This window comes from Hydra viridissima, unplaced genomic scaffold (genome assembly GCF_058129835.1).
Source record: "Hydra viridissima isolate aposymbiotic clone 2 unplaced genomic scaffold, HvirCarnegie_v1 scaffold_7, whole genome shotgun sequence".
Lineage (NCBI taxonomy): Eukaryota > Metazoa > Cnidaria > Hydrozoa > Anthoathecata > Hydridae > Hydra > Hydra viridissima.
The window spans coordinates 5,207,091-5,228,347 of NW_028324306.1; the positions used below are offsets into that span (position 1 = coordinate 5,207,091).

General features: G+C 29.5%; 3 protein-coding genes and 1 pseudogene across 4 annotated transcripts; all 4 read right to left on the reverse strand.

Annotated features, from left to right (window-relative positions):
* Positions 1-10,538: 10,538 nt before the first annotated feature.
* Positions 10,539-11,886, reverse strand: LOC149885777 (uncharacterized). The gene is made up of 2 exons (XM_090094260.1): positions 10,901-11,886; positions 10,539-10,826 (listed from the first exon to the last, which is right to left on the reverse strand). The coding sequence occupies exons 1-2, from the start codon at positions 11,183-11,185 to the stop codon at positions 10,539-10,541; spliced, it is 573 nt and encodes a 190-aa protein (XP_089950386.1). The 5' UTR covers positions 11,186-11,886.
* Positions 11,887-12,026: 140 nt separating this feature from the next.
* LOC149885778 (uncharacterized) lies at positions 12,027-13,473 on the reverse strand. The gene is made up of 3 exons (XM_090093201.1): positions 13,006-13,473; positions 12,573-12,694; positions 12,027-12,261 (listed from the first exon to the last, which is right to left on the reverse strand). Exons 1-3 carry the CDS (start codon positions 13,373-13,375, stop codon positions 12,130-12,132), a joined length of 624 nt encoding a protein of 207 aa, XP_089949327.1. The 5' UTR covers positions 13,376-13,473; the 3' UTR covers positions 12,027-12,129.
* Positions 13,474-13,940: 467 nt separating this feature from the next.
* On the reverse strand, positions 13,941-16,426 carry LOC149885779 (uncharacterized; annotated as a pseudogene). The gene is made up of 2 exons (XR_016454155.1): positions 16,184-16,426; positions 13,941-15,994 (listed from the first exon to the last, which is right to left on the reverse strand). The product of XR_016454155.1 is annotated as an uncharacterized LOC149885779 (transcript).
* Positions 16,427-19,028: 2,602 nt separating this feature from the next.
* LOC149885780 (uncharacterized) lies at positions 19,029-19,730 on the reverse strand. Its single transcript, XM_090094261.1, has one exon. It carries the CDS (start codon positions 19,728-19,730, stop codon positions 19,029-19,031), a length of 702 nt encoding a protein of 233 aa, XP_089950387.1.
* Positions 19,731-21,257: the final 1,527 nt, after the last annotated feature.

Consider the following 21,257-nt stretch of genomic DNA (forward strand, 5'->3'; position numbering starts at 1 on the left):
TTCTGCTAAATAATTATCAGCTAAAACATTATTAAAAACTTTTTCAATAATACGTTCATCATCGGTCATTATATGATTAGAATTACTAATGCTTTCAAACTTTTCCAATATTTCGCCTATATCTTTAAAACCGTTTAATATTATTTTTGCTTTTTTTTCAAAATCGATCTGTGGATATTTCATCTTTAAGTATTTAAAATTTTCATTTAATTCTGGAAATCTGTCAATTTCATCATCTGTAACTATACCAATATTATCGTGGAGGAAAACACCTTTAGATTTTGTAACATTGAAAAAACCATCAATCGTCGTCTTCTTGTTATCAGATATAGGTAAAACATCTGCATTTTTATTTTCTTCCATTACGATTGCTATTTTTTAGTTAACACTTTTAACTTGTTTAACTGTCTAATAAGAAAGATTATATATTTTTTAAAAAACTAATTAATACACAATAGAATATTGAAAAATCGTAATACAAACTTGTCATTTAGTATTTTATGAAAGATTAAAAATAACAAATATTATACAGTATTCATCAAGAAAATATCATCCACATCTTCACCTTGTTGATTAAGATATTCACAACAATAATTAAATATTTCATGTGCTTCATTACAACCACGTTTTAAATTAAAAAAATATACAATATTAGATAAATGATAACAAATGTGACAAGCTAAATATTTACAAAAAATAATGTCATCACTTTGTTCCGCTTTTTCTTTTACGATCAATAAATAAAACGATCAATAAATAAATTATTTAAAATTTCAGTTTTGGCGCTTTTAATGTCTAATAAACTCAAAAAATAAGTGACGCTATTTACTCCGTTGATAATTCTTCCGGTGTGTTTAATAGGATTACCTTGCTTGTCTATTAAATAAATATCATTACCCTGTACTTCTTCATCGTCGGAAATTTCAATAACATTTGGTTCAGTCGCATTTTTGTTATCGTCGGGATCATCTATAGTTAAATCAATCAATTCAGGATTTGATTCTACAATAAAATGTACTTCAACATTATCATTAAAAGTAACGTGTTTTTCCTCTGACATTTCAATATCGTTTTGTTCTTCCATATTGTTTTATAACTAAAAATTATTTATATTGTATACAAAGATGAGCAGCTAGTTTTATACATTTCATACAATATTGAGGATATTTATCAATATCTAAACATAAATAAAAATAATTTAACAAAACACCCGACTTGTTTAATAATTCAACAAAATAATTTTTTAAGAATCCATCCGTTATACTACAATGATATTGAAAAACATAGGTTAAATTTTCTCGTAATATTAAAAAATAATCTTCGTCATTTAAATGTTCGCTATAAAATAAAAGATCGTCACAAATACTTTTTATTTCTTTAACATTATTATCTTCCAAATGCTTAAATTGTTCTTTATTCTCTTTAATCAAATCTCGAATGTCTAATAAAAATTCTTTAAATCTTGAAGAATAAACGAACAGCATTTTTTTCGCTAATCTTTGGTTGTTTTATCTTTTTTAGTTTTTTCTAAAAAATATTTTGTAAAATTATACAGAAAAAAATAATTTTGCAATTATAAAATTTTATCAACTTCATAATAATACGTACTAAGTGGTGGCCCTTCAACTGTTGTTAACTTTTTTTCTGTTAAGATGTAAGACGGAATAGATTTTTTGTTCATTACTTCATATTGTAATCTGTTTTGTTCTTTAATAAACACATCAACTTCTTTATCTGGATTATAATTATACATAGATATCAGAGTAGGTTTATCCGCATTAAAAGTGGTCAATGGAATTGTAAATTCTTTACTAATGGTTTTCCAAGCGTTATTTTGACTTTCTTTTATACTTTCAATAAACATTTCAGCTATAAAATTTTCATCCCAATTTTCATAACAAATAGCGTTATCATCAACCACGTTATAATAATATTCCATTTTTCTTTCACCGCTGATTTTTGGATTTATGAAACGATTGTCATCAGGCGATGTTTTTATAGCAGCGCGATACATAAAACATTTTACATTAAATTTTGGATTGTCTAAACTTTCACAATCAGTTAAACTGTGATTTAAACATTCGTTAATTTTTTTAAACGGTAACAACACTGAAATTTTTTTTGCATTTCGAATAACATAAAATACATTTTTATTAAAATCAAACTGACCTATTAATTGTATAGGACAATTTAAATACTGATTCAATTTACTCTTTGCATCAACCTTTTCATTTAAATAAATACAATATAGAGAACCAGCCGCTAATTGTCCATAATTTAAAAAGTTAGAAGATGGTGTCGCAGATAAACTAACCATTTTTTATTTACTTACAACCTTGTAGCCTTGTTCTTTTTTCTTGTTACTTCTTGATCACTGTCTTGTTGCTTTTGAGCGATTGATGACTTGTTGAGAAAAACAACCCCAATTTATATGTTTTTTTCACTTTAATCCTTAAACAATAGACATGTTAAAAATAAACATTACTCAAAGTAAAAAAATTAAAAAAACACAAAGGTGATGAGTCATTTTAGTTTAGTTACAATGAAAAAATTTTTAAAGTATTAAAAAAGATTAACATTGCAAAATTTTAATCTGTCGTAGTTTCGAAAACAACTTTTTACAATAAGAAAAAATTTTTAAAGTATTAAAAAAGATTAACATTGCAAAATTGTTAATCTGTCGTAGTTTCGAAAACAACTTTTTACAATAAGAAAAATTTTTTAAAGTATTAAAAAAGATTAACATTGCAAAATTGTTAATCTGTCGTAGTTTCGAAAACAACTTTTTACAATAAGAAAATTTTTTAAAGTATTAAAAAAGATTAACATTGCAAAATTGTTAATCTGTCGTAGTTTCGAAAACAACTTTTTACAATAAGAAAAATTTTTTAAAGTATTAAAAAAGATTAACATTGCAAAATTGTTAATCTGTCGTAGTTTCGAAAACAACTTTTTACAATAAGAAAAATTTTGAAGGATTAAAAAAGATTAAAATTGTTAATCAACAAAAAAACATATAAATTGAGTCAGAAAAATCACATTTCATCGAACAACTCGGAAGAGTCAAGAAGTTTTTTGTTTATACAAAAAACAAAAAAAGTTCAAACTATAAAGGTATATTATGGATTTTTTATCAGTACAATATTTGTCTTATATTAAGGATTTGAAAAATCATTATCAAAGAATAGCCGATAAACATATGGACTTTGCATGTCCTGCAGAAGAATACGGAAATTGCGATTGTTGTGACGAATGGTTTTTAATCAATAAACAAAACACGGACTTATTTGATTGTTGTAAATGTGCGTTGTATTATTGTGTTTCATGTTTTCATTTTCATCAAAATATATGTCATAAATTGTTAACCGAAGAAACATTAAAAGAATATGCTTCGAAAATACAGTATGTTAAAAAAATGTCTATTATAAAAAATTTAAATTTAGATAAATCTCATAAAAGATGTACTGATGATAAATGTCAAATATTTGAGGAACAAATTTTATTTTTAGATGGGAAAAGCAAAATTGATGAAAAATAAAAAATTTCATCCATATTGCGACAAACATGTTCAAAAAGTGATAACAATTCAAGAAGAAATAAAAAAATTTGAAAAATGAATTGAAGGAGTTCAAGTCCGAATTAAAAACAGCATTTGAAGAAACATTTATGTTATGCTTTAAATTTTGTTTCAATTGTAAAGAATTAAAATGTAATACGACTTTTTGTGTCAATTGTCAAAATTATATTTGTGAGATATGTATGAGCTACCATTATAATAATTGCGTTACAAAATTTCCTTATTGTAATGCTTTTTATGAACATGAAAAATGTATAAATAATAATTATCAATGTATATATTGTGTTCATAGGGTATGTAGTAGTTGTATTGACGAACACAAAAACTGTATGGTTATATAATAATATATCCTTATATGTATAATGGTTTCTTTTTTTTTAAAAAAATTAATGTTTTGTTATTGTAGTAATGTTCATTTTAAAAAATGTTTAAATGTAAAATAGTTTTTTAATTTTTTAGATTAACAAAAAAATGGTTAAAGAAATCCGCATGAATAAAATTGTAAACATAGTAATGGATTTAATTGGACAAAACTGGAAAGAATTTGGATATGACTTTTTACCCAGACCAAATATTGAAAGTATTGATTACGATCGACGTACGTTGTATGACAAAATTTACGAAGTCGTGTTGAAAGTATATCAAAGAGACCCCACTCATTATCAAAAAAGAATTCATGCCTATTTAGCAATGAAAGGACATTTCATATATTTAGAAAAACATTGGATTTAATGAATGACAAAATATTGTATAAAATTTTTATTCTTTTTGGTATTAAATCATGTCATAAAAGGTTTTTGTTATTGTTTTATTAACGTATAAAATGAATTATTTTGAATAGAATTGTTTTTTAAACTGTTTTATTATGTCATTGTTCATTTTTAAAAATGAATCCTTTTGTAATGATAATATGTTATAAAATTTTTTTAGAAAAAATAAATATGGAAAAACAAAATTGTTTAGAGACGACAAAAAAATTAACGTTCACTGTTATTTCAAAGAGTTACAAAGTTTATATTGTTAAGGAAAAACATTTATGGACAAAACAAGAAAAGAAGGAGGTGAAAAATATTATAAAAAAATGGAGATACGAAAGAATTATAAAAAATATGTCATTATTACCGGACAATAAAAGTTTTCGGCACTACTCGACTTTCTCCCCCCCCTAATTTTATGATTGATTCTGATAGAGAATTTTATGCTGATTAAGAATCGTATAAAAACATGGGTCTCAAAATCAATGGAAAGTGCTCTAATTCGAAGTCAAAGTTGTAAAAAATCCCACTAAAAACCCTAATATTCGCCATTTTTTTTCAAAACGCTTTCATTTTTAACGAAAATTAATTACCGTTTTATTGCGCAATAAACAGACCTGGTTTCCATAAGCCTTATAATTATTTTTTTTAAAGTATTGTAACGAAAGTGTTATAACGAAATGAAATTAATAGAAGATTTCAAATAAAGGTTGAACGTAGAATGTCATAATGTAGAAAAATTGATGAATAATTATTATTGTATCGTACGCTGGTTTTTTTTATTAAAAAAAACGGTTTGAAGGTTACGTTTTCTAAACTTTACATGTGATAGAACAACAATGAACTGAGTTTCAAAAGTTCTTCTTTTAGGAAACTAAACTGTTAAATTCTTTTTTAAATTTTATTACAAAAGTACATTACTTGCAATATAGTTTATTCTCTAATAAATCAAAAAACGGTTATTTTCTTTGCCACAAAAAATTGTGCAAGATAAACATACTTTAACGAATTTTTTAACGTAAAAACCATGCTATTAATAATTTGCTTTTGTCAGCTAAAAGATCATTAACTTAATATTTTCAAAATGGCGAATATTAGGGTTTTTAGTGGGATTTTTTACAACTTTGACTTCGAATTAGAGCACTTTCCATTGATTTTGAGACCCATGTTTTTATACGATTCTTAATCAGCATAAAATTCTCTATCAGAATCAATCATAAAATTAGGGGGGGGAGAAAGTCGAGTAGCGCCAAGTTTTCCTTGTATGAAACACAATAATGACATTTTTATTTGTAAAGAAATGACAAATTGTGATTTGGAATTAATAAAAAAAGAAATGAAATATAACAGTTTATAAAAATGTGTTTATAAAATATATTTTTTATCATTTCTTACTTTGGTTTTTTAAAAGAAATTTTTATAATTAATATCAATAGTATTTATGTTAATAAATATTATTTATATTTATATTATAAAAGATGAATAAACAAAATAATAATAAAAGAAGAATGGCTGTTGAAGTAGATGATGATTATTTCGATGAAGAATATGAATAGCGATTGCAATCCTGGGATCCCGGGATCCCGAAATCCCGGGATCCCGACTTTTTTTATGATCCCGAAATCCCGGGATTGTCTAACATCAATCCCGGGATTCCCTTTTAGATCGAACAAAACAAAGCGTAATGAAAAAATATAGTAAAATACCAACAATTTTGCGTATCAATAAAATAATTTTTATTTAACATAAAATTGTAAAAAGCATTGTATTTTCGGTTGTACAATAAAATACGATATCGAAAAGGATTGATTTAGAGAAAAACAAAAGTGAAAATCTTTGCATTATGTCATGTTGGTTAACATATACACTATTTAAAAATTGAATACGATCTGATTTAAATAATAGATTTGTAAGCAAAGAAAAAAATTATTATAGTATGCTTGCTTACGATACCCACGCTTTTTATCATTACATACGGTTTATATTTATTTTATAATAATTTGTTATATAATACAAATTTACGTTGTTTCTAAAAAGTTACTTACGTAAACACTTTAAAAATATTCGCGTTAAATTAGTTAGATTTTTTAATACCTGAGTTACTATTGTTAATAATTTTTTGTAGGTTCTTTACTATTGTCAGTTTTTTCAAACTGAAGAAAAGCGCGTTTCTTATAAGGGAGAATCTTATAATCAAAAATTAAATCAGCATGTCGTATGTGGGTTTTACAATTAAAAGTAACTCAGCTGTTTGGAAATATTTTCTACGGGATGGGAAAGGCCAAACAGCGATGTGTAAATTACCAAACTGCAAGAAAATTTTAAAAATTGGTGGTGGCTCAACAAAAGGACTTCATACACATAGACCTGTATGAATTCGATGCAAATCAGCCAGATTTTAACAATGAATTTTCTGACAGTGAATCATCCGAGAATGAGGACACTGAGGAAGATTTGTTGGACTACAATCATGAAAAGTTAAGACCTAAAATTGAACTAAATTAAGTTCATTATGGGCCAGACATTAAAAAAGTACGCAAACTAATACTAAAACTTAAACAATCACCTACCAAGAACGACATCTTACAAAAATATATTAAGGCTGAATCTGGAAAACAACTGTCTTTAATAATGGACTGCAAGACACGGCGGAGCAGTCTTCTGTTAATGCTTAAACAATTTTACAAAGTAAAAAGTGGTATACAAAAACCATGAATTGATATTTAACGTTAACGTTCTTTGCTTGTATTATTGTCAGCATCTTTTAATTTTATAAGCATGAAACTAATAGCAATGTCGGCTGTAAATAGGTTAGAATCTCGACGACATATTGCTTCAACCGTTGCTTTAATGGGAACTAAAGTTGTAATAATCTCTGACAATTTGTCACTTCATCATCTGACAGAACTATAGAATTATCTTGCACTGGGTATACCCAGTGCAAGCCAACCCTAACGGTTGAAGCAATATGTCGTCGAGATTCTAACCTATTTACAGCCGACATTGCTATTAATTTCATGCTTACAAAATTAAAAGATGCTGACAATAATACAAGCAAAGAAATGCGTAGAGCTTTAATGACTCGCATGCATGAACGCCAAACCGATATGAGTGGACTTCTGCAATACCTGCATAACGGTCGAAGCCCCGTTGAAGTCGATGAAGAAATGATTACAGTGCCTTCTTCATTTAAATGTCGAAAACTTTTGGTAGAATTGTTGGAAAGATTAAATGCTTCCAATCCTGCTCTAGTAAGAGCATCAGTTGAGTCTGACATGCTGGATTTGATTGAGGAACCTAAAATGGCTCCTGAGTTTGAAAGTAATACTTTAAGTATTGAAGAGGAACTTGATGTTATTAAAGAAGGACAATCACCAATACAACCAATTAGACATGAAATTTTGTCATCAAAATTTCAAAAAGAAATGACACTATTTGAAAATGTGGATACACGTGGCGATTAGTTAGAAAGAGTTTATTCTTTTCTAACGACCGTGAAATCGACAAGTGTTGAGGCTGAGCGGGCATTTTCTTCCGCTGGACTGTTCAATACAAAAATTCTTAACCGTTTAGGCGATAAAACTTTGGACGCGTTATGCTTCCTGAAGTCGCATTTCGAAGCACACAAAACATAACATATCTCCTTATTTCTAACATAATTGTTTTACATTAATTAACATGTAAAATTTAATTAACATGTTAAATTAAAGTCATTTAATAAATGTATTTTTATTTAAATGTAATGTTTTTATTCTAATTAATACTATATAGAAGTTGTATCTGCTTTTCAATCCCGGGATCCCGGGATTGATGTTTTTCAATCCCGAAATCCCGGGATTGAAAAAAACCTCCGGGATTGCAATCCCTAAATATGAACGACAACAAATAAAAAAAAGAAATGAAACAATGGCTATGAATATAATAGCTAAACAATTGGGATTGGATTCGAAAATATATGCTAGACTTGGAGGAATGACAGAATCAAAATTAGAAGAATTGGATTATGACAATAGGAAACTGGCACATTTAAATTTAGCTATAGTATTTTATTTAAAAAAGAGCTTTGCTGAAAATTTAAGAATATTAGCTTATATGAAACGTTATGATATTGTAAGAGAAATACAAGGGTTGATGAACGATTAATAATTTGTTGTAAACATGGAAGTTGATAATTATTCAAATACAAGTGAAATGATTAAAGATATTGGTTTTTCAACACATAAAAAATATTATTTAAAGTTATTACATGCTACGAATGATTTTGATTATTGTCATTTTATTGTATAACATTTTAATAATAATAATGTTATTAATGTTCAAAGTGATTCTGTTGTAATTGAATATTTTCATAAAAATTTTGTTTTAGATCAATAATAATGAACATGTCAAAAGATTTAAATTCCGAACCGTCCAAAAATTTAATGACGTCAAATCACACCATTAATCAAACAAAAGAGGTATTACCTATCGTGCAAAAAAAGTACAAAGTTTACAATTTAAAATATAAAGACAAGTTTACTGTTCAAGAAAAAGAAGAGCTTAAAAAAATCATTAAAAAATGGCGTTATGAAAGAATGGTTAAAAATCCTAATTTTGTTCCTAACGAAACAAGTTTTCCATGTTTAAAAATCAAGGGCGATTTGTTGATTTTTAAAGAATTGACGGACCAGGACATTCACAATATGAAAGTGAAACTTTTTTACAATTTATATTTGACATTGAAAAAATTTTGAAACTTTTAAATATATGTTACACTATAAAACCTCTTTTTATTGTTTCATATCGTTGATTTATCTCATTAATTTTATCGTTATTTTTATATAGTTTTTAGTAAATTAATTTCTTTGAATGAAAATTATTTAAGTCTTTTTAGATTTAGATTTTAAAATTATTTTTTAGATTAATTATATAAAAACATGGTTCGTGTTATTTATTTTTCAAAATATCGATCGAACTATAAACCAACATTTCTAGAACTCAATCAAATGGTGATCACTTTATCTAAAAAACGAACATGTTTATATTGTTAAATACGACGATTATAAAACCCGATATTGAAAACCCGATATTGAAAACCCGATATTGAAAACCCGATATTGAAAACCGATATCGAAAACCCAATATATAAAACCCTATATTTAATAAGATATACTAGAAGAACGTTTCAAATTTGACGAATACGGTTCAAAGAATATGTATACATCACAAGCGATTTTTGTGTAACAATTGAATAACTATATGTGTATATGACGATATCTAATAATAATAGGCGCTACTCGACTTTCTCCCCCCCCTAATTTTATGATTGATTCTGATAGAGAATTTTATGCTGATTAAGAATCGTATAAAAACATGGGTCTCAAAATCAATGGAAAGTGCTCTAATTCGAAGTCAAAGTTGTAAAAAATCCCACTAAAAACCCTAATATTCGCCATTTTGAAAATATTAAGTTAATGATCTTTTAGCTGACAAAAGCAAATTATTAATAGCATGGTTTTTACGTTAAAAAATTCGTTAAAGTATGTTTATCTTGCACAATTTTTTGTGGCAAAGAAAATAACCGTTTTTTGATTTATTAGAGAATAAACTATATTGCAAGTAATGTACTTTTGTAATAAAATTTAAAAAAGAATTTAACAGTTTAGTTTCCTAAAAGAAGAACTTTTGAAACTCAGTTCATTGTTGTTCTATCACATGTAAAGTTTAGAAAACGTAACCTTCAAACCGTTTTTTTTAATAAAAAAAACCAGCGTACGATACAATAATAATTATTCATCAATTTTTCTACATTATGACATTCTACGTTCAACCTTTATTTGAAATCTTCTATTAATTTCATTTCGTTATAACACTTTCGTTACAATACTTTAAAAAAAATAATTATAAGGCTTATGGAAACCAGGTCTGTTTATTGCGCAATAAAACGGTAATTAATTTTCGTTAAAAATGAAAGCGTTTTGAAAAAAAATGGCGAATATTAGGGTTTTTAGTGGGATTTTTTACAACTTTGACTTCGAATTAGAGCACTTTCCATTGATTTTGAGACCCATGTTTTTATACGATTCTTAATCAGCATAAAATTCTCTATCAGAATCAATCATAAAATTAGGGGGGGGGAGAAAGTCGAGTAGCGCCATGATAATATATGTATATTTTATAAATCATTTATTTATAATTTATTAAAAAATATACAATTTCATAAAAAATCATCTTGCGTTTCTGTTCAGACGCATTATGGGGTTTAAAATCACCCTCAAGTCGTTCATTCCAGGTTGATAGTCCGGATCATGTCGTTCATCATCTTCACTCTCCTCGCTTTCCGATTCTTCTTCATCTTCGCTCTCCTCAGTTTGTTCGCTATCGCTATCACTATCGCTCTCTTCTTGATCTTCAAAGATGAATTCCTGTTCTTCTAAGAGGAAGTCATTGATGTCATCTTCGGAATCAACGAGGATGACCTCTTCCTCTTGGTAGGTGGAACTTATTTCTGCTACCTAAAAATCATTTATACATTTCATATATTTTATATACACTCCATTATTATTATATTTTTTAGTTTTATATTTACCTGCAACGGCAACGAAACTGGTACAGGTCTTAACCGAAATAACAACTCCGCCATGTTAACAGTAGGACGCTGCTCAAATGGTATTTCCACTTCGCCATCTTGCAACTTCAATGTGGTTGTTGTTGAACTGACTGCCATCTTGAAAAAAAATTTGAGCAGAGGTTCGGGATGTCGTGTGGCGTAGATCGCTGTACTGACTAGAATGAACTGAAACACAACTTTTATACTCGTCGTAATCCCTAACAGGGGGTAAATAAAATCAACCAATCCTGTTACGACTTTCATTTTAGGCAACCAATCATATGACACATTTATAATCTTCAAGAAAAAAAACAATCAACCAATCACATTCCGACGATTAAGGATTAGCGATTAACTTACGGATTAACGATTACGGATTATCTAATATTATACTTATTATCTTAAATGATTTATTTAGCTTCATATACTTATCATCACCCATTTTAGGCTAACACTAGGGTGAAATGGGCCCCTGGCATCTCTCTTTTTATCGGTTGCTTCTTAACGTAAGGCATAAATGCATCTTTAATTTTCAGATAACAAATTGTAGAGCATAAATTGAATATCCTTTAAAAAATTTGTTTTTAGGTTTGTTTGTACGAGGCTAGTTGATTGTATCATTTTTTGAAAAGGGGGATATTTTAGACCACTCTCCCCAAATATTTAACAAATCACGTTGTTTAAAAACTGAAACAAATTAGGCCTATTAAACAGGCTATTTAAAAATGATATGATATTTTATTAAATTTGTTAAGTTATTGTCTGATTTAAAACTTAAAAAACAACTAGAATTAGACAGGTTCGTACCGAGCCAACTTAGCGCTTCGGGAAAGCAAGAAAAATTGTGCTCCCTTCCTCTTAAAAAAATTAAATGTTATTGTCTTTAACTCTGACATAACTTTTATTTAAAGTGAAGGGGGCGCAATTTATCTCATTTACAGAACAAAAGAGCGCTCTTTTGTTCACTAAATGAGCTTTTATTAATTAGAGTTTATATAAGGAGGCGCATTTTTAGCACAAGTTAAGATTAAAAAAAAAAGATTTCCCTTAAAATTTCCTTTATTTTTTTCTTAATTATAATTAATTCACGCCCTTAGCACGGCCCTGTAATTAGAATAGAATGGAACTAGATTTTTCATGTCATTTAATGTTTTTAAAACGATTTGTGGCTATGAAAATAGCCGTTTTTTAAACTTGATAGGGTTGTATCATTGACATTGGAAAGTATCAATGACACCCGCATCTTTGATTGAAATGTGGGCACACTGGCAATGATACCATTGTGGGCATTTTGTGCATTGCACCCAATCGTTCTTTTTAGAGGATGTGTTCTTGCAAATCTGTAATAATAAAATATTAAAGGTCATCCTTGTAATCACTACTACAATATCTATTACTCCATCAATTTCTCAAATTTCATAGACAGCTATAATTTAGATATAACTGTAAACAACTCAAAGAAACAAGGAAACATATGTTTATAAGGATAGAACCTAAAATGTAACAACGGTATATATTTATTTTTCGCCAACCAAATCGCATTTAGTTCAAAGTGGACGAACAAAATAGTAAAGGAACAGGTTATTCCCTAATACAATATTGGAATAAAAATTTCAGCTTATTATTATGTTAAAATAAAATAAACACTTGCCCTGCAAATATCGTACAAACGTTCAAAACCACTTTCAAGGTTCTTTAAACACCTACCGCATAAAGTATCGTATATATATTTACGAAATTGTACTTCATTAAATGGATCATTGATATTTTTTTCTGAAAACACAATTTTAAAGAAAGTTAAATAAAATAGAAAATAAAAAAGTCGTGTAATGATGCATTTTTAAATAGTCGCAGACAAATTATAAGTTATGCAAACTATAATTAACAATTATAATTTATTGAACAAATAATTAAATTTATAGTTAATAATGCATAAATGAATTTATATAATGCAATTAATTAAATATAAGCAACATAATAAAAAAATTAGTTATAAAATCGACAACTAAAAAAATACCAATATATAAATATTGCACAAGATGCACTCTGTATGCAGAATGCATATTGTGTAAAAATAATGATACCTTCACAAAGTTGTAATGCATAATAGCATATGTAAACACCGCAGTTGTAACTATCCTTCTGTAAACAATGACTTGGGGCTGAAATGACGGTTGGGTTTAAAATGTTAAACTTTAGTCGAAAAAGGTCTTTAGCAACAGCAATGGATTTATTGTGTGATAAATTATTTGGCATAATATTGCAATGGAGTGGATCAAGTACAGTTATTTCTTTTGTTATAACTTTTAGATGTATTAAAATCCAATGAGAATTAGTTGGGTTAAAAGGAATAAGGACTTGTTCTATAACTTTAGTATCAACATCTCTCCATAAAAGCCATAAACTTTTTGAACAGCTTAAAGCTAATGCTTCAGTTGGACCCAAATATTTCATTGAAGGGTATCTTTTTTCTAAGCAATGTAGAAAACTTCCTATGACTTCATCTTGAAGCCAGCCTTTTTGAAAACCTGGAGTGTTTTTTTTTAAATTAAAGGAAATGTCAGATGGTATATTGTTTTCTAATGTCAAAAGGGAAATAAAAGATATTTGGTGAGAGCGATGTCTAAATATATCAATAAATTAAAAAAATAAATATATATATATATATATATATATATATTTATATATATATATATATATATTATATATATATATATATATATATATATATATATATATATATATATATATATATATATATATATATATATATATATATATATATATATATATATATATATTTATATTTATATTTATATATATAAACAAACACACATATATATGAATAATTTATATTTTACACAAAAATATAACTAATATACTGAAGGAAATATAGTTTATTGTTTTATTTACTGTCTAATATATTATCCATTACATCAAATTAACTTGAATAAGCAAATTTATTTAAAAGCTAAGATATTCATAGAAAATATGAATAGTAGCAAGTATTTGAAAATGTATTTAAATATCTTACGTAATGAGAGTGTTGGTGAAATCACTAGTTTCAATCTTATCGCATATTATTGTACTTTGTTTATCATGAATTAGATCAACATGTTGCTGAGACAATTTCAGAACTATCTCTTCTTTTTGGTTTTGTGCAGGATATTGATATGGTTTTGTTTCCTTTTTCCTATTTTTTTTTTCTTGTTCTTTTAAATTTATTAGGCTGCCATTGATTATCTAACTTCTTATTTGGTTCAAAATTTAAAAGGTTATTGTGTGGCTTTACAGGTATCTCAATTGAATTCATATTTTTTATGGCTTCAGCTTGGCTGATCATGTCTTCCAGTTGTCTGTTCATTGAAGGAAGTTGCAAATTTATTATCATGGGATGAGAAATTAATGTAGATAATTCATCAATATTTTTTTGAAACCTTTCAGTCTCATTTATAAATGTTTGTGATTTTTGCTTCACTTGATTATTACCAGTTTTAACAGCTAAAGATACTTTTGTGTAGTTTTTTTCTTGAGTTCTTAAAAGAATCGTAACTTATGAACATGCTTGCAAAGGATTATGATGTCATTACAATTACACCTATATAAATGCTGACACAAACCCTTACAGGCAGGATTTAGACATGATTCTGAACACAAACTTTCCTTACATGTGTCGGTTAGAATGTCAACATTGTATGTTACATCTTTTGATTGACTCTTAACTGTGTACTGAGTTAATGAACATTTAATAATACATTTATCTGAAATCAACATTCCTTTTTCATCTCTCTTTTTGTACTTTTTTGGGAGAGATACTGTTCCAAGATAAATGTTGTCTCTTTTGTGGCGCCAATAACTATCTTCCTCAATTGTTAAAAGTAAATTGATTAAATCGTCTAACCTTTTATTAGGTCGTCTTTCCATATAACTGTTTTCAATTTGTTATGAAATGACTCACATAACATATTAGTATCAGTGTCAGCATGTTGAAAGTTGCGATAGCAAGAAGCCCATTTTATATGTCGAGGAGCATAGTATGTAACAAAGTAACTAATGAAGTTAGGACATTTATGTTCATATGCCTTTACAAAACCATTCATAGTTGATAAAAAAACATCAGGGTTTTTTTCGTCAATGATTGTCTCTAAGATCCTATAAACTTCTTCTTGTAAATTAGATGGACCGACTAAAGGAAGTTTATTGCGCCATGCCCGTTTTACATGCCATTTGCATAGCAAGTGGCGCACATCTCCGAAAACATTATCGAAAGAATTCCAGCCTGACAAATCGTCATCTGTCATAACAGCATTAACTTTTACAGAATGATTGCATCTCCTTTTTATTTCCTCTAAGAATGGTGTTATGGTTTGTTCATCTGCATGGTTAGAAATAAGAAAAGCTACTGGATAACCCCTTTTAAAATCATCTCGAACTAGTAAAGTTACAAGAGGAAATGCATACTGATTGGTGCAGTGTGTAGCATCAATACAAACAATTTGTGATGAATGCTTTTTAAACATTGATAGTTGATGCTTTGTTTGTATACCAACCACAAAGGAATCCTTATTAAGGTCAATGTTGTCATACACTTTTGGGCCGATAACAGTTTGTTGTCCTTGTGGCTTATAAACCAGAATGCTATTAAAATCTTCAGACTTCAACTTTTGAACAAGTAAAAAAGTTGAAATGCTATCATCAGGGTGAAGCCGACATCCCTTTTTTACTGCTCTGTTGATATCAGAAATATTCTTTTTTGTAAGAAGATGTGATTTAGTTAAAACAGCATCTTCATCATTTCTATTTTGTCTGTCTCCAAAACTTTCCCTAAGATCACGATAAACCGTATTTACAGGTACACCTTATGATAATTTAGTAGAAATATTTTTTTTAATATTACCTGGGATAGGTTGGTACATGGTATTTGTAATACTAACACTGTGGTTATGAGTTTTGATATACTGCACATTTGTGACACCATTTTTGTTTACTGTGACAATCATTCTGGCAGGGCAGAAGGCACCTGATTTAACACTCCCTCTGTAGTACCTTTTATTAGTTTTTCTTGCTGGTTCACTAACAGAGCGATGCGGTTTAGAATGACCATCATTTTGACAAATAAAATAAGTTTTTTTATATTTTTTCCAGTGAAAAAACTACCAGTTTGTTTACTGAAAAAAACATAACTATTAAGTTCCTCCTTTTCCTTCCATGCTAAGAATTCAGATTCTGATAAAAAATTGTAGGATTCTTTGGAAAATATACCTTCATGACATTCCTCTATGTGTTTAATAAGTTTGACTTTTTGAAAAAATACTTGGCCGCAGTCTTGATAGTGACATGGAGTTCTTTTATCTTTGGATTGATCATCTCTAAAAATGGTTTTATGTACCTGTAAAGCATGTCTTTTCATATTATCTTTTCTTGTAAATGACATCATACAAGCAGAACAGATAAAACTAAAAACAAAAATTTTTAATTAAGTCTTTATATACTTTAGTTACTTATTGACATTGTATTATTTGATGTTTGTGTTGAATCACGAACTGAATACAACATAAGCTAAAGCGTGCTAACCGCCATGTTTTTTATTCACAGTAAAAATGCTAACAATACAAGGCATGTGTCTATTATGCCGAACACGGATATTACATCTTCCTTCTATAATTTTTTTTTTTTTTTTTTTTTTTAAAAAGATATGCATATATATCATATAGTTAATAAGTTCTTTATAATATACACAGTTAAATGAAGTCCCTCAAGTAGGCAGGTCTGTTTTTAGTCCTTGACGATCTGCGTACGTCAGGCTGCGGTTCAGTCGATAGAGTTTCGGGAATGATTGTAGCTTCTTCTATTTCATTTCTAGCTGTTTCCTCATTTAAGGTAGGAGGTGTGCTAACTGCCGGTAAATCGTATGGTAAATCAAGTTGCTCATGCTGATATGCTAGTGGTTGCTCATTGGTTTTAATCAGATGTTTACGATTGCGTCGATATACTCTTCCATATTTATCTACCACGTTGTATGATCTGGGTAGTGTTAGTTTTTCTTTAACTGTCACTTTCTTCCATGTTCCATCTTTTTTCATCCAGGCAGTGTCGTTTGCTACGAGATTTGGGAGTTCAGATGCGTTCCGGTCATAGTATTGTTTTTGACGATTTCTGGACTTGGTGATCTGGCTATAAGCATTTAGTGGAACTGCTGGTATAAGTAAATCACGGTGCACAGGTAGGGTTGTTCGCGTTCTTCTGTTCATGAGAAGTTGGGATGGAGAGTAGTCCATACCTGTAAGAGGCGTGTTAAGGTATTCTAGAAGGCCAAGTTCAGGGTTGTCGCATTTTTTTAGTATTTTCTTCATAATTTTCACGCCCATTTCACTGAGACCATTTGATTGGGGGTAGTTAGGACTTGATGGAGTGAAGTTGAACCCATATTCTTTTGAGAAGTTAAGGAACTCTGCACTGTTGTAGGGGTTGTTATCGGCAATGAGATTTGAAGGTATTCCGTGACGAGTAAAAATGGTTTTCATGAACTTGATAACAGAGAATGCCGTTTTGTCAGGAATGACACTGCTCTCTATAAATTTAGAAAAGTAGTCTATAACAATTACATAGATTTTTCCATGCAACTCATATATGTCTGATCCTACTTTACTCCACGGTAAGTCAGGAATGTCGTGTTGAATGATTTTTTCCTTTTTGTTGTTATTACGGTATTTAAGGCATTTTTTGCAGTTAAGTATTAGTTTATCAATGTCGCTTGTAAGTCCTGGCCAGTAAACAACATTTCTCGCTCTAGCTTTTGTCTTCTCGGTGCCAAGGTGTGATAAGTGGAGCTGTCTTAATATGAGGGGTCTCATAGCGGTTGGTATGACTATTTTATTTTCTTTTAGAATTATTCCCTCTGCTATGTGTAAGTTGTTTCTGATGTTCCAATATTTCTTTTCTTCACCGCAAAGCATTTGTTGGTGTAGGGGCCAACCATAAGTTATATAGTTTGTTATTTGAGAGAGCGCAGGGTCAAGTTTAGTGTCGTGCTGCAATTGCTTTAGTCTATTTGTTGATATTGGCAAATTTTGAACTAAAGTGTGGATCATAACGTTGCAGTCCTCATTTAGGCTATCATCTTCGTCAAAAATGTTGAGGTGGGCACGTGATAAGGAGTCAGCAATGTGTAGATCTTTACCTGGAACATATTTTACTACAACTTGATATTTTTGAAGTCTTATCAGAAATCTTTGTATGCGAGGTGGTGCTTCTGACAGCGGCTTGTGCAAGATATATTCAAGAGGTTTGTGATCACTTTCTATGGAGACCTGTCGCCCATAGGTATATTGGTTAAAACGTTCACAAGCAAAAACTATTGCTAAAAGTTCTTTCTCTATTTGGGCATATCTCTGTTCTGCTGTGGTTAAACTACGGGAAGTATAGCTGATCGGGTGACCTTCTTGCATAATACAGGCTCCTAATCCATGTGAAGATGCGTCTACCTGAATCTGGACATCTTTTGAAGTGTCAAAGAATGAGAGTACAGGAGAAGATGAAAGAATCTGTTTAATTTTTTCTATAGCACTGGTATGTTCATGGTTCCATGACCAGAGTATGTCTTTTTTAAGCAACTGGCGAAGGGGAGTAGTTATCTCTGACATATTTGAGATAAATTGTCGCAGATAGTTGACCATTCCTAAGAGCCGTTGCAAATCTGCTTGACATGTAGGTAATGGGTATGCAGATATGGCTTTAGTTTTTTCAGGATCAATTCTTATGCCTTCATGGCTGATTATGTTGCCAAGATACTTGACCTCAGATACTCGAAATTGTATTTTCTTTAGGTTGAATCTGATGTTTCTCTCACGAGCTCGTTGTAGGATTTCTTGGAAAATTGTATCATGCTCTGTATCTGTTTTAGCTGCAATAATCAAATCATCGTGGATAGCCAAAACATTTGGGATATCACCAAAATTAAGTTCAATCATCTCCTGTGCAGCATCAGATGCGCATGATATGCCGAATGGCATGCGGTTGAATTTGTATCTGCCATATGGAGTGTTAAATGTGCATAGCTCTGAAGAAGGTTCATCTAGTTTTATATGCCAATAGCAATCAGCCATGTCTATAACAGTGAAAACTTTGTTGCCGCAAAGTTTGCTAGAGATTTTTTAGATGGAGTGGTTTTGTATTGTCTTAAAACAGACTTGTTTAGTTCTTTCGGATCAATGCATAATCTTAAAGATCCATCTTTTTTTTCTATGATGACCAATGAGTGTACCCAAGGTGTCGGTTTAGAAATTTTTGAGATCACTGTGGCTTTAACTAAACGGTCAAGTGTGCTTTTAAGTTTAGGAAGGACAGTCATTGGTACTTTCCTTGGTGCATGAATGACTGGGATTGCATTTTCAGCAACTGCGATGTGATAGTTTCCTTTAACTAAACCAAGACCAGTGAAAACGTCACCATAATGTTTTAAAATGTTAGCTTTATCAATTTCAACATTGTTAATGTTTAGTATTTCAAGAGATTTGCAGGAACTTAGACCAAGAAGTGGTTTTACATTGGATAGAGATACAACAAAAAACTGGCACACTCGTGAAATGTTATTATTTTCAACAGTTAGATTGCAAGTTCCTAGTACAGGAATATTGTTTCCTCCATATGATTTTAGTCTGGTTATTGTTTTTTTGAGAGGAGGTCTTCTAGGAATAGAGTTGTAGACGTTGTATGGAATGACATTACATTGGGCTCCAGTATCTAGTTTAAATGTTATATTTTTGTTGTTAACTGTAATATTTGCTGTTAAATCGTCAGCACATTCCATCGATGCTGCAACATGATAAATATATAGCTCTGCAACGTTGAGGTTAACTTCCTTTTGATCAACTTGGTCTACAGTATTAGTATTAAAGCGATTGGTTTTGGATCTACATACTTTGGCAAAATGGTTTAGTTTTCCACATGCTGTGAACTTTAGGCCATATGCTAGGCAAAACGAGGAAGTATGTTGTGATCCACAGTAATAGCAAGGTTTTTGTAAGGGTTTATCAATCTTTAGGGAGTTGAATTTAGTTCTGTTTCCATGTTTGTTTATGGAATCTGCCTGGATTGTATTTTCAAGGGCTTTTAGTTGTATTTTTTATGTTTCATATGCTTTCATAAAACTGATTGTTTTTTCTAGAGTGAGCTCAGTGTCTTGAAGTAGTCTTTCTCTGGCAGCTTTAGAGTCGATACCACAGACTACTCTGTCTCGTATAAGGCTTTCTTCGAGGGTTCCAAACTCGCATGTTTTAGCTTTATTTTGTAAATCAATCAAGAAGTCAGTAAATAGTCTGCTATCTTGGATACATGTATTAAATAAATATCGTTCAGAAGTAATGTTTTTTTTTGGGTTGAAATAACTTTCAAACTTTTGAACTAAAGGTGTTAATTTGTCTTTTTCTTCGATTGTGAAGATGAATGTATCATATACTCTTAAAGCGTCTTCGCCAATCATGTGAAGGAAAATGGCACATTGAATATCTTCATTTTTGTCATTGACTCCTGAAGCTATTTTATAAAGATTCCATCTCTGCTTCCATTTTCTCCAGTTTTCTGAAACATTGCCATTTAAATTCATTGCCTCTAATGGTCTAAGTTGTTCCATTTTATTTTAAACACAGGTTTACTTCTGGTGCCATGTAATATTTGATGTTTGTGTTGAATCACGAACTGAATACAACATAAGCTAAAGCGTGCTAACCGCCATGTTTTTTATTCACAGTAAAAATGCTAACAATACAAGGCATGTGTCTATTATGCCGAACACGGATATTACAGACATCAATTCAGTATTTTACCCGGGTTTTTTTAACTGAATTTCTGTTAAACTATTCAATGGATTGATTGATGACGATGCTGAAAAAAAAAAATGTCATTTTTGTTTATAATTCACTACAGAAAACCACTAAAAAGTTTCATATTATCAACAAAATGGTTCTTTTAACTATTTAATTTTTGAAAAGGGGGGATTTACTCTCATATGAAAAAAAATCCTTGAAAGAGGAGATATATTGTTTAAAAAAAACTTGACAAAAGTAAAACTTACTCTTATAACAAAAACTTTAAAAAGGGGAGAATTACTCTCATATGAAAAAAATCATTAAGAGAGGAGATTTACTCTTTCAAATAAAACTTGACAAAAGTAAATATTACTCTTACAACAAAAACTTTAAAAAGGGGAGAATTACCTTACCACAGAACACCACCAAAAAGGTTCATTTTATCAATGCAATTGTTCTTTTTAACTATTTAATTTTGAAAAGGGGAGAATTACTCTCATATGAAAAAAATCCTTAAAATATGAGATTTA